The following is a 17,761-nucleotide window of genomic DNA, read 5'->3' as shown; positions in this document are numbered from 1 at the left end:
ATTCTGACATTTAAAATACCAAGTTATTAAGTAATGTTTATGATCTGTTGATTACGTGAGATTCAATATTATGCGAGTTTACCACGAAGTATATCTCCTGTTGTATAACAGCAGGTCAACGTTCTTGATTCGTATGTGCAGCAATATCCGGCATGAAACTGGCAATTTGCGCCAGAGGAAAAACATTCTTGTGGACACCTTTTTATGTGTGTGATAAGGTGATAAACACCTTTTTATTTTATTAAGCATAAACCTTTAATTCATGATACATCATTACTTAAGTGTTAAAACAATAAACACTCGTATTGTTGGTGACTAGATTTAGTTTTTAAACTTGGCTTCAAGATCCTTGACAACATTGACATCTAACTGAAACGCCTGAGCGAGAATATCTGGATTAATTGGGGGCGTTGACCCGAACACAGTGTCTGCGATCGTGATAACACCAGCGTTCTGACTATTTAGTCCAGCAAAAGCCACTGCAGGGGTCTTCCCGATATTCACTTGGAAATGGATCATTCCTATGGGGAACACGAACACGTCGCCGGGGTTCAGCACTTTGGCGAATAAACGGTTATTGTCTTGATTGGAGGAGACAAAACCTACATATAACGTTCCCTCGACAAGAACAAGGATCTCAGTGGCACGAGGGTGCGTGTGAGGCGGGTTTTGTCCATAAGGCGCATAGTCTATGCGGACCAAGGATATTCCCAAAGTGTTTAACCCGGGAATCTGGTCGACATTGACTGTTGTCACGTTGGATTTGACTCTATTAGTAGTGTTTCCTGCCTTGTTGAGGCCTTGGAAGAAGAAATCTTCTGCCTTCGCTTGCTTCGGATCCTTACAAAACTTACCATTCACAAAAACTGCAAGTACAAATATTGAGAGTAATAATTAGTTGAGGAGAATCGAACTTACAAAATAATAAAGGAGAATAATAATTAGTTGAGAGTTCAAGAATTCGAGTTTTATACTTACCACCATTCTTAAGGTCACCAATGGCCACACAGAAGTCTTGAAGTGGACTTGGATCATTAGCTTCGGCAAAGGAAATGACCAAAGCCGATATGGTAATCAAGACGAGAAACATGGGAACCCTCATTTTCAAAGAAAAGGAAAAGTATGTTAATACTAAAATGTCAAATTAAGCAAAAAAACATCATTAGTTGGTATATATCCCAGTCTTTAAACTGCCACAATGACAAAAGTAGTGACCAAATTTCCAACATGCATTTGTGTGTATCTTTTTATCTTTTTCCAACAAGACACGCTTTCAAAAAATCTCAATCAGAATGATACTTTGATTTGGAAAATAAAATAGATATTGATTGTCTATTTCTCATTTATTGCTTGATGATTCACTTGGGTTAATTTGGGCATTTGAAGGATTGAAGTTTGTTTACCCAAATATATTAGAGTTATTCAGGTGATATTATTCGATGATGAAAGTTTTTTTTTTTTGACAGTACTTGAAAGTTTTTTCTAACAATTTTTCCTTGATAAATATTAATATTTTATGATTTTAGATGTAGTTTTAGTAGTAAATTGTTGCATTTCTCTGAAAGGTAGTATTTCTGTTTTATGATCAAGTATCATTAGCTTAACTGGTAAAAATTTTCAGGCAAAACATAGAAGTGAATGACATTTTGGGAAGAAACCATATAAAATGTTCTATTCCCTCGTTTGAAGGGATGTACAGGTCTAGGCCCGAAACTTCTGAATTATTATATATATATATATATATATTTTTGTTTTATGGCTTGTTTACTTTGAGTAGTTTTATCTTTTGTAACAACTTTAAAATAAAGACCTGATTAGGTATCCATGAAAAGCTACATCATAAAGACCTGTTTGAAAAATTATAACAAAAAAACCTGATATTAAGTTACGTTGACTAGTAATAAATAAAGAGGGTTTTGTAGGCTAAAAACGTTCAAATACATTCGAATCAAGGATGCGTAAATTGTAGTAAGGTTTTTTGGTTGAATAAATTTTACATTCATTCAAAAAAAAAATTATCTTGCAAGGTTACACCAAGTATATGATGGAGTCTCAAATAAAATTTAACTTGCGGATCCTAAAAAAAACTCAGAGTAGTTTGAATTCTCTTCTGAGAGCGAAGAAGATTCCCGAAGAGGATCTGGATAATATTGTAAAGAAGGCTTAGGAGGGACTTCAAGAGCATCCAAACTTCCTTCCATCATCTCAACAACTCTGTTCATCGGTGGACGATTTAATGGACATGGTTGTATACACCAGAGACCCACCAATGTCATCTTCTTTGCAATCTCTTTCTCCTCTCTAGTTATCTCATAACCGAATTTCCATGTATGCTCTCCATTTTCAAGATTTTTATAGATCCAATCTGGAAAATAGGATGAACTAGAGTTAGAAGCAGCAGTTTCCTCTGTTTCTTTGTTCTTTGCTCCGATCATCTCAAGGACTAACATTCCATAGCTGTAAACATCAGACTTGTGAGAGACTCTTCCATACATTCCTGAAAAGACCTCAGGTGCAATGTAACCTATTGTTCCTCTTGCGTCTTGCAAGGACAATATGCTTTCTCTTTTTTCGCAGAGCTTCGCGAGGCCAAAGTCCGATACTTTAGGGCATAGATATTCATCTAACAGTATATTTTGCGGTTTGATGTCAAAATGCACAATCCTTGTTTTGCAGCCATGGTGCATGTACTCAAGTCCGCGAGCAACACCTAGCGCGATTCTGTATAGTGTACTTACATCTAGATTTAGTGACTTCTTTTTGGAGAGGATTTGATCCAGCGACCCATTCTCTAGAAACTCATACACAATTGCTCTTTTGGACCCTTCATAGCAAAAACCGAGCAAAGTGATTGCTCGAGTAATTACCCGATACACTTAACCGCAAGGTAGTATATACGGGGTCGATCCACAAGAACCAATGGTACACTAAAGATTTCCGAGACTCGTTCTTAGCTAAAGCGGAAAGGTTGTTTGTTTGGTTTTCAGATTTTAAAATAAAAATGCAAATTAATTAAACGATTTGACTTCAAGACTTAAAGACATTGGGCTATAGGGTATTCAGAGATTAACGAATAATGGAAACATGAGACAAGGAATTCAACAATTAAGCACCATTCTTGAACATGAACACATTTAGACTAATTCTCTTTCAAGACATTAATCACTAAATTTAACTACTCGATTACTAAACTTTCGCATGCAATCTCCTAGTCAAATTCGCATTACCAAACAAGTTCATTTAGTTCACAATGCGTCCTAACTTCAACTTTCGTTGGCTAGAAATACATTGCTCAATTCACATTCTTTCAGGCATTCTATCGAACACTTTTGATGCATAGAAAAACCTAGAATCTACAACAGGGTGATCAATCCTATTCTAGCATTAAGAACATGTGAATCAAAGAACCTGGAGAATGAGAATTCCAAACAACAATCAATCCATCAATCCATTGAATCTCCTATTAGAACCCTAGAACCCAATAGGAGAACTACTCACACATAGAAAAAGAGATAACAAAAATCAATGAAGAAAACATAATGAAATTGTAGAAATAACAAGATAGGGTTTAGAAATCTTCTCCAAGTGTCAAGAGGATGGATTCCTTTGCCCAAAATTGTTTTCAAAACCAAAGAACAAAGTTTAGAACTCAAAAATATCCAAGATCATGTGTAAAGAGTCGAGCATAGGGTTTTAAAACAATAGGAAACGAGCCGGGTCGGATCTGGGCCAAAAGTACGTCTGGGGAAGGGATCGATCGATCCGGTGAGTGGATCAATCGATCCCGAGTCACTGGAAACTGCTTCTCGTCCGTAAGAGGATGGGATCGATCGATCCACTTGTGGATCGATCGATCTGGATCTTCTGGTCTCCAACTCCGCAACTGCTTCAAATGCTCGGCAGAATGACCTGTCTTCACTAATTCGGGTATAAATCTTGAATGCACCGTTAGATTTCCTTCAAACCACTTGTAAGCTCAAGCTAAAATCTTCATCTAACTTGTTTCAAAAATACAGAAAGATCTAACGGTGGAAAGTATTCCATCTGAGGCAAAACGTCTGACACTTCTAAACGAAACTGCATCTCCAAATGTGTGTTTATATCCCAAAACAGCTCGTTTTCCTCCGAAGCAACCTAAAACCTGTAGAGACTCGATAAACGACTAAAAGACTCTAAAAACACACTTTGACTCGATAAAACATATGATGTAAGAAAGAAAACAAAGACTCAAAACCGATAAAAACACAACATATCACAAAGAAACAATGTTAACATGAGATGTTTGGCTCATGCTTGCGATTTCGTTGATGAAGTCTTCACCATTACTCTTAAAATCTTTCAAGATTTTCACAGCAACCTTACGACCATCGCAGAGGTTTCCCCCATAGACAGTTCCAAATCCTCCTTTCCCAACTGTGTGTGAAAATAGTTTTGTAATTTTCCTCACTTCCGCATAACTGTACTGTTTCAGTTGTACTAGCTCATTTAGGTTATTGTCTCTTGGTCTTGGATGAGATGAAGTTCGTCTCTTTTGGATAATGAAACAGAGCAAACATCCGGTAATAAGAGTGGCACCCAAAAATCCACAACCGATTCCAATGCCTAGAAAAAAACATAAGACAAGACCTTCATAAGTTTATGCTATTACTTATTAGGTATGTTCCACTGAGATCATTTTCCTTGAATCTTGGAAGAAAAAGGATAAAACATATACCTATTTTTGCCTTTTTGGAGATCCCTGCATGAATAAATACCAAAATGTCAGTCTAAACGCCAGACAGAACTTAGAATCGTACTTCAAAAAAAATTCAGGTTCTTGTGGAAGAACATTGGAGTGAACTAAGATTGAGATTAGTGTATATCAGTCGGAAAAATGAGTTACAAGCCATTACCCATCTTTCCACAAGTATGCTCGTGAGGCTGATCTTTACAATAGCAGACGAATGCTTTTGAGCTCTGCTTAAAGCCACAAGAACCGCCTGATGCAACGCACTGGGAACAGTCAATTTTAAAGCTAAGTTCGAAACCCTTATCAAGAACCTTCTTTATAGCCTCAAGACTCTGATTTGTCTCTGTTGTCCCCATGGCGGATCGAGAGACAGGAACATCGACGTTTCTTTCACACGATGCACTTAACCCATCTAAGATAGCTCTATTCCCAGGATGTGAAGGGGACGAGACAAAGTAACTTTGCCCACCAACTTCTTCATCACACCCAAGCTGTCTGATGTAACCATTGGGAAGTTTGTCTACACTTGGACCAGAGCAGTTGTAATAAAAAGTTCCTAGCTCGGTGTCTTGAAGAAATGGAAGGACGTCTTGGTTGATTGATCTGTTCTCAGGATGCCAAGGACAAAGATTGTTGAGATAATCCGTTCTGACTAGTCTTATTACACGAGACTCATAGTTCATCTCGAGGATTTGAAACTTAACGGTCGATATAGTAAACTCTGCGAAATCTCCGCTGCAGTTGACCTTGAAAACCGGGTGACCGCACTCCTCTCTCTCAGGTATCCAAAAGGGATAATTAAGTTCTCTCTGATTGCCACAGCTAAACCCAGAAGAGCAGTGTTTGTGACGCTCGTCAGCTGATAAAACACAAGAGGGGATCACACAAAGCATCCATATGATTGTATATGACCAAGAATTTGTTGGAGATAGAGAAAGATTGATCATGGTGGTGCTGTCCTCTGATTTTTTGGAAACTAATAACTATGAAGAGGATGAATAAAAAAAAGAAAGAGAAGAACATGATCATCTTTTACTAACTCAACTAAGACGAATCAATCGTGTTTGTCCAGTTCAAGATGATAGTTGAACTTTTTTAAACTAGATTAAAAAATAAAAGTCAAAAAGACTTCTTCTTCACTGGAAATGAGAGTGATTAGACAAATTAATTATCTCTGACAGCAGAAACTTCCGCATAAACTTCACAACATCTCACAATTATGAGAAGACTTAGTCATATTTTGAGACTTGAAAATTAAAGACAAGATCTGTTCCTTTTTTTTTTTTTGTTATTCTTGGCACAAATTAGTGAAATTACCCATCATACTTGCTTATACTAGATTCAAGATACATGTGCTATCAGGATTACATTGCTTTAAATACTCAAGTACCTACTATATCTAGGATACTTGACCCTATCCGAGTAACAGAACTATATGTTGGATAGTTTGAGTTATAGAACAGAGCAGAAGCAATGAGAATAATCTTGTCTGACAAGTTAAGAGTGTGTTGTCTAAAATTGTTACAGCTAACCTTCAGAGATATATGGATGACCATAATGTTCGCCAAAATTCTCTCTCTCCCAAGAAGGGGAATTTGGCTGTGATGTTTCCACAGTAGAACACAGAGTCGCATGACAAAGAGAGCTTGGTTGCTTAGAGTACAAGGAAGGTTATAGAACAAGAACATGGCCAATGTTACAAAGCTAAACCCTAATAGTGCTGGAGAATTCCTCACTCTTTGTAAGTATATTTTCTTTTGTATGAAAGGAAAATTATAAGAAAAAAGTCTACAAAAGGAAATAAAGTCAAGCTTATGCATCACATATAAGAAAAGTTCTTTTAAACATTTTAGATTTTAAATTACAAAGTCTTTTCTTCAACAAAATACTTATGCAGAAAATAACTTTTCAACTTGTAGCTCAGAATTGTTTGAATTCTCCTCCGAAAACCATGAAGATTCTGGAAGAGGCGTTGCAGAATTTTGCATATAAGGTTTGGGTGGGACTTCAAGAGCATCCAAGCTTCCTTCCATCATCTCAACGACTTTGTTCATCAGTGGACGTTGTGATGGGTAAGGTTGAATACACCAGAGACCTACCAATATCATCTTCTTTGCAATATTGTTTTCCTCTCTTGTTATTCCATCACCAGTTATCCATATATGTTCTCCATCTTCAAGATCCTGATAAATCCAATCTGGAAAGTAAGTCGAACTAGCATTAGAAGCAGCGGTTTCTGCTATTTCTTTGTTCTTTGCTCCGATCATCTCAAGGACCAACATTCTGTAACTATAGACATCTGACTTATGGGAGACTCTACCGTACATTCTTGAGAAGACTTCCGGTGCAATGTAACCTATCGTTCCTCTTGCGTCTAGCAAAGACATAACGCTTTCTCTTTTTTCGCAGAGCTTCGCGAGGCCAAAGTCTGAGACTTTGGGGCAGAGATTGTCATCTAATAGTACATTTTGAGGTTTGATGTCAAAATGAACAATCCTTGTTTTGCACCCATGGTGTAAGTACTCAAGTCCTCGAGCAACACCTAGCGCGATTCCATATAGTGTTCCCACATCCAGATTCAACGACTTCTTACTAGATATGTACTTATCTAGAGACCCATACTTGAGGAACTCATACACAATAGCTCTTTTGGACCCTTCATAGCAAAAACCAAGCAAGGAAACAATGTTAACATGAGATGTTTGGCTCATGCTTGCGACTTCGTTGATGAAGTCTTCACCACTGCTCTTACAGTCCTTCAAGATTTTCACTGCAACCTTACGACCGTCGCAGAGGTTTCCTCCATATACAGTTCCAAATCCTCCTTTCCCAACTGTGTGGGAAAATGATTTTGTAATTTTCTTCACTTCTGCATAACTGTACTGTTTCAACTGTACCAGTGCTTTTAGGTTACGATATTTTGGATGATGTGAAGTTTCTCTCTTTCGATGGCCTGACGATAATACCTTGATCATGATAAGGCCAAATGCAACAGATCCTACAAAACAGAAATATATGTTGAGTTAATGGAAGATCTAACACATTATTTCGAAAGTTATCTGGTCAGAAACTAAGTAACTAACCCAAGAATCCACAAGCGAATCCGATGCCTAGAAGAAAAAAAAATATTTATAGAGCTTAGTAAGATTATGTTTTCTATATATGTTTGGTATTTTTTGCTGAATTTAATTTTCTTGAAAAAAAAATAGACACCTACCTATTTTTGCTGTTTTGGAGAGACCTGCATGAACAACTACCATAAGTAAATTAAATGTCAGTTCAAATCCAAGGCAGAACTTTAGACACGTAACATAGAAAAAAGCTTGAAGAGGAAAGGAAAATATCAGATTCAGACACAAACTAAGATTCAGATTAATTTTGGTTAGCTGAAATATTCGGAGAAACAAAGCAAGAGAAATTATTAAAACAGGGTAAGTGAAATTAGCTGATATTAAGCCTAAGAAACTTGCTGATATTTCAGAAACTTACCAATAATAGATCCTGATGGAATCATTGGGATGCATTCGAGTTCTGATGACGAGTTTCTCTTGCAGCAAACCGGAGTTGCAACATCGTAGGAGCAGATTCCACCAGTTGATTTACATTCTCGACACGGTCTCTCATCAATATTTAGTTTCACCTCGAATCCTTTTTTAAGAACACTTTCCAAATTGGTTACATTCAAACCTTCCTCCTCTGGGGCATAACCTATAGGAACAGTGATGTTGAAACTCCCACCACAGTTATTGTGATTGAAATCATCCTGATTCATCGAGCCAACACCCTTATTTGAACATGTGAAATTCGCAGGATAGTGAAGACGAGGGTTACAGAGGTAGTAAGCGGAGAGGGTCTTGTAGTCTGGCAAAAGCTCAAAGAGTTCGGGAGTCAACATTGCTCCACTGAATGAAATCGAGCAGAATGGACCTGAAAAGTCTTGCCTTACTAATTTAAGAGTACTAGTTGTGATGTTTACTTCGAGAACACGGTACATAAGACCTGAGATGATTAAAGAAGTCGAAGAAGTCGAATTCGATTAATTTTGGCATTGAAGCCCTAAAGATGGATGACCACAAGGTTGAGGCCGAGCCACTCCCCAGAAAGGGAAACCGGCTGTGAGATTCCCGCAACGAAACAGAGTATCACATGGTTCTCGTTGACTTAGAGCACAAGGAAGACAGTTAAAGAAGGACAAGAACAAGAGAAAGACTAGACAAAAATTGGGTTTTGAGAATCTGAAGAGTAATGGAGAGAACATGATTGATCTCTGAATAGTTTAATCTTGGATGGGTTTGGCTTAGGCTGAGCAGATATGTGATTAAGCATAGTGGTAATCTTGAAGGAGCAAGTCAAGCGTGAAAGCGACAGATAAAAAAGACTTGGTGAGTTTTTTAACCATACGTCTTTTTCTCATTGACTTAAGAAGACTTTTCTCATTATTTTTTTTAATTTATTTATTTTTCCACTCACCCGAAAATGAAAGTGTTTCCTTTACTAGTCAACAATAGTCATTGTGGAGAATGTTGGTAACGTATAAGAAAAACCCACAACTCCATTTTTTTTGGATATTTAATGCAAAGAGTATTTCGTCGCTTTCGATCGGTTTAAGCGACCATTGTTCATAAACATATAAATTTGGAAATAGCCATGATTTCTAAAACAGCTCTTAGAAGTTATAGTTTCCAGTTTTCATGACAAATTAAACACTCTCTTTAAAGCCTACTCCAATGTTAGTCTTGAATATACAATTAATCGACGACAAGGAATGTATAAAAGATCAATATCTTTCAGTACTACCATTCGGAGACGTAACTTGAACAAATCATTCCGTGTTGATATCAAATATTTTAGGAAATGTAAGATATCAAATCTGAAATCACTAGCATCATAAGAAAAGAAAAGAAAAAGAAGAAGAAGACAATTTACACGGCAATATTTGGTTCTATTCTATTAAGTCCTGATTATTCAAGTAGTCTAAGGGAAAGTTTTGAAACGCTTATATGCATCACATACAAGAAAGATATACTTGGAAACATTTTAGATTTTAAACAAAGCAAATATTTTCTTAAATCAATTTCTCTTGCATGGTTACACACTTACACCAAGTCTATCTTGGAGTCTCGGAAATAGATTTTCAATTTGTGGTTCATATAGATACCTCAGAGTAGTCCGACTTCTCTTCTGAAAGCGAAGACGATTCTGGAAGAGGCGCTGCAGAAAATTGTAAAGAAGGCTTAGGAGGGACTTCAAGAGAATCTAAACTTCCTTCCATCATCTCAACAACTCTGTTCATCGGTGGACGATTTAATGGACATGGTTGTATACACCAGAGACCCACCAATGTCATCTTCTTTGCAATCTCTTTCTCCTCTCTAGTTATCTCATCACCAAATTTCCATGTATGCTCTCCATTTTCAAGATTTTTATAGATCCAATCTGGAAAATAGTCTGAACTAGAGTTAGAAGCAGCAGTTTCCTCTGTTTCTTTGTTCTTTGCTCCGATCATCTCGAGGACTAACATTCCATAGCTGTAAACATCGGACTTGTGAGAGACTCTTCCATACATTCCTGAAAAAACCTCAGGTGCAATGTAACCTATTGTTCCTCTTGCGTCTATCAAGGACAATATGCTTTCTCTTTTTTCGCAGAGCTTAGCGAGGCCAAAGTCTGAGACTTTAGGGCATAGATTTTCATCTAACAGCACATTTTGAGGTTTGATGTCAAAATGCACTATCCTTTTTCTGCAGCCATGGTGCAAGTAATCAAGTCCCCGGGCAACACCTAGCGCAACTCTGTATAGTGTATTCACATCTAGATTTAATGAACACTTTTTAGAGATGAACTGATCCAGTGACCCATTCTCTAGAAACTCATACATAATTGCTCTTTTGGACCCATCATAGCAAAAACCAAGCAAGGAAACAATGTTAACATGAGATGTTTGGCTCATGCTTGTGATTTCATTGATGAAGTCTTCACCATTGCTCTTAAAGTCGTCCTTCAAGATTTTCACCGCTACCTTACGACCATCGAAGAGGTACCCTCCATAGACAGTTCCGAATCCTCCTTTCCCAACCGTGTGTGAAAATGATTTTGTAATTTTCTTCACTTCTGCATAACTGTACTGTTTCATTTCTACTAGCCCCTTAAGGTTTTGGTGTCTTGGATGATAGGAAGTTCTTCTCTTTCGGATCATGAAACAGAGCAAACATCCTGAGATAAGAGTGGCCCCCATAAATCCACAAGCAAATCCGATGCCTCGAGACGAACAAAGAGACAAGAGATCCATAAGATTATGCTGTTACATAGGTATGTTAAACTGAAATTAGTTTCCTTGAAAGGAAAAAATTAATAGACACCTACCTATTTTCGCTTTTTTGGAAAGACCTGCATGAAAGAAGACCATGAGAAATGTCAGTTAAAATTCAAGACATAACAAACAAAGCTTGAAGAGGAAAGGAAAAGATTTGGTTCGTATGGAAGAAGATTAGCAAATCAAATTCAGACACAAATTGAGATTCATATTAACTTAAGCTAGTTGAAATTTTCAAACAAACAGAGCAAGAGAAATCATTACTCTTCTTTCTGGGATAGCATGTATGCTCGCGAGGCTTATCTTTACAATAGCAGACGAATTTTGTCGAGCTCCAGCCACAAGCGCCTCCTGATGTTACACATCGGGAACACTCACTGTTAAAGCTAAGTTCAAATCCCTCATTAAAAACATCCTCCAGACTCTGAGTTTTCTCTGCTGTCTTCAAGGCAGATTGAGATACTGGAATACCGAAGTTTCTTTCACAAGATGCATTTAACCGACCTAAAATAGCACTATCCCCAGAATGTGACGAGACAAAGTAACTTCGACTACCAATTTGTACCTTACAGTTAAGCTGTCTAATGTCATCATTGGGTTGAACCTCTACCTTTGGATAAGGGCAGTCGTAGTAAAAAGTTGACAGCTTGGTGTCGTAGTAAAAAGTTGACAGCTTGGTGTCGTTAGAAAACGGAAGAACATCTTGGTTGATTGTTGCATTCTCAGGATTCGGATTACAAAGATAGTTGAGATAATTCGTTATGGCTAGTCGTATGATATGAGACTCGAAGTTCATCTCAAGGATTCGGAACTTAACGGTGGATATACTAAACTCTGCGAAATCTCCGGTGCAGTTGACCTTGAAATCCGGGTGACCGCACTCTTTTCTCTCAGGTGTCCAAAAGGGATAATAGAGATCCATATGATAACCACAGCTAAACGCATGACCGCAGCGATTGTAATCAACTGACAAAACACAAGAGGGGATCACATAGAGCATCCATATGATTGTATAGGACCAATGTTTTGTAAGAGGCAGAGAAAGATTGGTCATGGTGTGCTCCTCTGTTTTTTTTTTTTTTTTTTTTGAAATGAAAAACTAAGAAGAGGATGCAAAAACAGAAAAAAAGATAGCTAGATAAGAAAAACTTTTACGAACTCAATTATAAAATGATTTTTTATTTTTTAGTGGAAATGAGAGTGTGAATGGGAAAATTAATAAACGTCTACTACACGGCTCTCACAAGTCACAAGTGACCCCAACTATATGTAAAACGTCTACTACACGGCCAGCAAAATATTAAAAAGACTTGGTCATATTTAGGCGTATATAACAAAATATTAACGCAATAATCTCATCTACACAAATATAATTTGACAGATTTGGCAAGTAAAACGACCATTATGCATAATTTGATGGTTTAGCCATTTACGGTTTAAGAGATCTCTAATACAAGAGTTACACAGAAGGATGTGCACAGTGGCGGACGTACGTTGGTGGTAGTGGTGTCATTTGACCCCAACAACTTTTGAATTTTAACATATTTGCTATTAAAAATTAAGAGTAAATTAGAAAATATTCTTAAATTCTTTATATTGAACCCATTAAAATTCTTAAATTCTTTATATTGACCCCATTAAAATATGTTTAAATTCCTCATTTTTTCTTTGTATCATATATTGACCCCATTAGAAATTGATTCCAGATCCGCCACTGGATGTGCACATCTTTTTCTTTAGGCATATAACAGTTTGACTAAGACATATATTTGACATGAAACTTATACACTTTCTTCAGAGGAGATTGAGTTCTCTTCTTCAGGGCAAGAAGATGGAGGCATAGGGGATGCAGATATATGCAAAAGATACTTAGGAGGAGCTTCAAGAGCACTTAAGCTTCCCTCCATCATCTCAACAACTCTGTTCATCGATGGACGATCTGATGGACATGCTTGAATACATGACAATCCCACAAGAACCATCTTCTTCGAAAAATCTTCATCTTCGTCTTCTGTTATTTGATCCCCGAGAAGCCTTTTACTATCGCCCTGTTCAAGACCCTTGTAGATCCAATCTGGGAAATACCTTGAACTGCTGTTGTTGTTGGATACAGAGTTCCTCTTTCTTGCTCCTATCATCTCAAGAACCAACATTCCGTAACTATACACATCTGATTTGTGAGAGACTTTACCATACATTCTTGAAAACACTTCTGGTGCGATGTACCCGATTGTCCCTCTCGTCTCTGACATCCATAAGACACTTTCTTTACTCCCACAAAGCTTGGCAAGTCCAAAATCAGAAATCTTTGGACAAAAATCTTTTCCCAACAGTATGTTCTGTGGTTTTATGTCGAAATGGACGATCCTTGTCTTGCAAGCATAGTGTAAATACTGAAGGCCTCGTGCAACACCAAGTGCTATCTCATAAAGTTTTCTCAAATCAATCCGCAATGAGGCCTCGCTCGATATGAACTTATCGAGTGACCCATTCTCCACATATTCATATATAATCGCTCTTTTGGATCCTTCGTAGCAAAAACCAAGCAGAGAAACAATATGAACATAAGATGTTCTACTCATACTCGCCACTTCGTTAATGAAATCTTCACCATTTTTCTTGGAATCTTTCAAGACCTTCACTGCAACCTTGAGGCCGTCAGAGAGGTTTCCTCCATAGACAATTCCAAATCCTCCTCTCCCAATTTCTTGGGAAAACGAGTTTGTGATTTCCTTCACTTCTCCATAGCTATACCTCTTCAGTGGTACGAGTTCCTCAAAACTCTCAATTCTTGGATATTGTAATGCTTCTATCTTGTTCAGAAAGTATATGAGCATTGACAAAATCAAACATCCCATACATATAACAAGTACTATCGCTGCAAATCAATTTATTATTGTTAAATAAATATTAACATGAATGATCAAATAATAAAAAAAAACAAAAACAAAACAAAATCTCTCTTGCTAGGAAACTAACCTCGAGAACCCGTCAAGACAAACCCAAAGCTACCTGAAGCAGTTCCGGTTCCGGCCAAAGATGGGACTTCAACATGATCAGAAGAACTGGTTTCAGTGCATTTGATTCCAAGTAACGCACCGGAAAACTCTTTTATTCTATTTGGATAAAAAGAAAAGTCCTCCTTGCAGCAAAACTGAGTTGCAGACTTATCGAAACTGCAAAATCCACCGGATTTTAAACATTTTTTACATGATCTCTCATTGATCTTCAGCTTCACTTCGAATCCTTCTCTCAAGACACTTTCCAAATTCCAAGCTTCTTTGTCAGGTACAAAATTAACAGGAACGGTAACATTAAAAATCGTTCGACAAGTGCCGTAGTATGTTTCATTTTGATACACGGAACCTATCCCTCCCCCTGAACACGTAAAATTCTGGAGGTAAAGAAAGTGAGGGTTGCAGTTGGAGAAAACGATGAGGTTCTTGTAATCTGGTGATTGCTCAAAGAGTTTAGGGGAAAACTCCGTTTGTGTGAATGATCGAACAGAGCATAAGGAACGAGAATAGTCTTCTCTGACAAGTTTAAGAGTGTTGAATGTGGGGTCTAAGTGAAGGACGTTGAACAAGATTTGGGAGATATTTAAATAGGTTTCGTTTGAAACTCGGTCGCAGCTAAGCTTCAGAGATGGATGACCACAAGGTTCGCCACGATTCTCGCCCCAGAAAGGGAAGCTTGCTGTGATGTTTCCACAGTCGAACACAGAGTCACATGACAAGAGAGCTGGGTTGCTTAGAGTACAAGGAAGGTTGTGGAACAGAAATATGACATATATCACCAAACCAAACCCTAATAATGCTGGAGAATTCATCACTTTTTGATAGTTTATTTTCATTTGTACGCTCGGTGAAATCGATAAGAATGGCAAAATTATAAAGAAAAATCTACAAAATTAAAGGAAATGAAGTCAAGAAGTAGAAACGTCTTCAGCATTATTAGGACTAGTTTCCATTGACCCTACACAAGATTCCTCGACAAGGAGTTTTTGGAAGCCCGTAACCAATCAGTCTGAATGTTTTGTCAAGTTTGATGTTAGTTGTTAAAATTAAATTTCGATTAGATGCAAAGAGATAAACTTGTACTTCTTGTAACAAGAAAGATATAAGCTCTGTAATATCAACCAAGTAAATATTTGGATTGAAATTCTGCTAAAACTTAGTATCTTAAAAGGTAAATTATATATTTTGAGTTTAACTCTTTATGTTTCTGTCGCTTTCATTCTTGACTTGGTCCTTTAATTTCTCCAAGTCTCCTGTTCTTTTTTTATTTAACGTATAAGAAAGATTCATTTATAAACCTCAACTCCAATATTTTGATATTTCACGTAAAGAGTATCTCGTAGCTTACGGTTTACTAAGTCTTTAGACCCGACCATGTCAATAACGCATTGTTCATTGATGTTGAATTGGAGGACCATGATTTATATTTTCTAAACTAAACACATCTCTAACAAGATTTGTTTTCCAGTTTTTATGACAAATCAAACGCTCTCTTCAAAGTTTACTCAAATCTAAGCCCTTGACTGGCCCAAAATATCATGTGGATATACAAGTATAATAGTCTAATAGACCACAACGAAGGTATCAAATATCATAATATTTCCATTCTATTCGTAGATATCAAAAATGTTGGGGGAAATGTAAGATATCTAATTACTTGCATCATGTCAAAAGAAGAAAAAAGCACAAGACAATTTATGCAGCCAAAAATTGCATGAACAAAATCATAACCCAGTCGAAAATATTACTTTGGGATAAGTTAACGAGTCTAAAAATTTCACTTTTTCAGATATTCAAGTAGTATAAGGGAAAGTTTTGTAACGCGTATATGCATCACATATGAAAAAAAAAAGATATACTTTGAAACATTTTAGATTATAAACATACAAAATCTTGTCTTCAATTAATTTCACATGCATAATTACACCAATTATATGATGAAGTTTGAGAAATAGATTTTCAACTTGTGGATTTTATCAATACCTCCGAGTATTTTGAAGTCTCTTCTGAAACTGAAGAAGATTCTGGAAGAGGCTCCGCTGATAAATGTAAAGAAGGCTTAGGAGGGACTTCAAGAGCATCCAAACTTCCTTCCATCATCTCAACAACTCTGTTCATCGGTGGACGATTTAAAGGACATGGCTGAATACACCAGAGACCCACCAAGGCCATCTTCTTTGCAATCTCTTTCTCCTCTCTAGTTATCTCATCACCAAATTTCCATGTATGGTCTCCATTTTCAAGATCTTTGTAGATCCAATCGGGAAAGTAAGTTGAACTTGAGTTAGAAGCAACGGTTTTATCTGTTTCTTTGTTCTTTGCTCCGATTATCTCGAGGACCAACATTCCATAACTATAAACATCTGATTTGTGGGAGATTTTGCCGTACAATCCTGAGAACACCTCAGGTGCAATGTAACCTATTGTTCCTCTTGCATCTAGCAAAGACAATATGCTCTCTCTTTTCTCGCAGAGCTTAGCGAGGCCAAAGTCCGAGACTTTAGGGCAGAATGTGTCATCTAAAAGTATATTCTGAGGTTTGATGTCAAAATGTACAATCCTTGTTTTGCAGCCATGGTGTAAGTACTCAAGTCCTCGAGCAACAGCTTGCGCGATTTTGTAGAGAGTACTCACATCCAAATTCATTGGCTTATCTTTAGAGATGAACTGTTCGAGAGACCCATTCTCTAAAAACTCATACACAATCGCTCTTTTGGACCCTTCATAGCAGAAACCAAGCAAAGAAACAATGTTAACATGAACGTTTGGCTCATGCTTGTGACTTCATTGATGAAGTCTTCACCATTGCTCTTAAAATCCTTCAAAATTTTCACCGCAACCTTACGACCATTGCAAAGGTTTCCTCCATAAACAGTTCCAAATCCTCCTTTCCCAACCATATGCGAAAATGATTTTGTAATTTTCTTCACTTCTGCATAACTGTACTGTTTCAGTTGTAGTAGCGCCTTTAGATTATGGTCTTTTAGATGTTGTGAACTTCCCCTTTTTTGGATCATGAACCGCAAACATCCGGCAACAAGAGTGACACCTAAGATTCCACAAGCCAATCCAATGCCTAGTGACAAACAAAAAGACAAGAGTTGTGTGGGATAAATATGTTTTTAGTTAGGTATGTATCTTCTACTTCAATTAGTTTCCTGGCAAGTAATAGGACAAATATATATACCTATATCTGTACTGGAGATATCTGCATGAATGAATACCATGAAAAAAGGTCAGTTCAAAAGCAAGACAGAACATAGAATCGTACTTGAATTAAGCAAATTAGCTTGAAACTGACATGCATAGGAATATGGAGTGGCTGAGGAAATGGAGAAAATAAGTTCTTTTGGAAGAACATTAGAAAATCAGTTTCAAGAAACCAATCTAAACATAATCAGTTAAAACAGAGAAAAATGAGCCATTACCTTTCTTTCCACAAGTATGCGTATGAGTCGTCTCATCTATACAATAGCAAACAAATTTTCTCGAGAGTAGACTATATCCACAAGTACCCCCTGATGTTAGGCACCGCGAACAGTCATTGTTGAATCTAAGCTTGAAACCCTTATCAAGAGCCTTCTTTAAAGTCTCCAGACTCTGATTTCTCTCTGTTTCCCTCAAGGGCCTTGAACGGGCTTAAACGGGTAGGCGACTAAACGGGCTTCAAAATATTTCGTTAAACGGGCTCGGGTCTAAACG

The 17,761-nt window shown here is 37.2% G+C and overlaps 3 protein-coding genes and 1 pseudogene across 3 annotated transcripts; all 4 read right to left on the bottom strand.

The window, feature by feature from the left end:
- Positions 1–216: 216 nt before the first annotated feature.
- Positions 217–9,048, bottom strand: LOC9304870 (germin-like protein subfamily 1 member 14). Its single transcript, XM_002868752.2, has 3 exons — positions 8,219–9,048; positions 979–1,038; positions 217–866 (listed from the first exon to the last, which is right to left on the bottom strand). Exons 1-3 carry the CDS (start codon positions 8,721–8,723, stop codon positions 322–324), a joined length of 1,110 nt encoding a protein of 369 aa, XP_002868798.2. The 5' UTR covers positions 8,724–9,048; the 3' UTR covers positions 217–321.
- LOC110226457 (LEAF RUST 10 DISEASE-RESISTANCE LOCUS RECEPTOR-LIKE PROTEIN KINASE-like 2.1) lies at positions 1,744–5,676 on the bottom strand. Its single transcript, XM_021018224.1, has 3 exons — positions 4,887–5,676; positions 4,261–4,602; positions 1,744–2,848 (listed from the first exon to the last, which is right to left on the bottom strand). The coding sequence occupies exons 1-3, from the start codon at positions 5,674–5,676 to the stop codon at positions 2,064–2,066; spliced, it is 1,917 nt and encodes a 638-aa protein (XP_020873883.1). The 3' UTR covers positions 1,744–2,063.
- A 602-nt stretch (positions 9,049–9,650) lies between the features above and the next one.
- On the bottom strand, positions 9,651–14,950 carry LOC9304867. Its single transcript, XM_002868749.2, has 5 exons — positions 14,022–14,950; positions 12,830–13,920; positions 11,307–12,135; positions 11,093–11,116; positions 9,651–10,987 (listed from the first exon to the last, which is right to left on the bottom strand). The coding sequence occupies exons 1-5, from the start codon at positions 14,893–14,895 to the stop codon at positions 9,876–9,878; spliced, it is 3,930 nt and encodes a 1,309-aa protein (XP_002868795.2). The 5' UTR covers positions 14,896–14,950; the 3' UTR covers positions 9,651–9,875.
- A 951-nt stretch (positions 14,951–15,901) lies between these two features.
- On the bottom strand, positions 15,902–17,357 carry LOC110226849 (annotated as a pseudogene).
- Between the last annotated feature and the right edge of the window lie 404 nt (positions 17,358–17,761).

The sequence above is a fragment of the Arabidopsis lyrata genome, assembly GCF_000004255.2.
Source record: "Arabidopsis lyrata subsp. lyrata unplaced genomic scaffold ARALYscaffold_7, whole genome shotgun sequence".
Taxonomy (NCBI): Eukaryota; Viridiplantae; Streptophyta; class Magnoliopsida; order Brassicales; family Brassicaceae; genus Arabidopsis; species Arabidopsis lyrata.
This window is presented reverse-complemented; position numbering and strand designations above follow the sequence as displayed.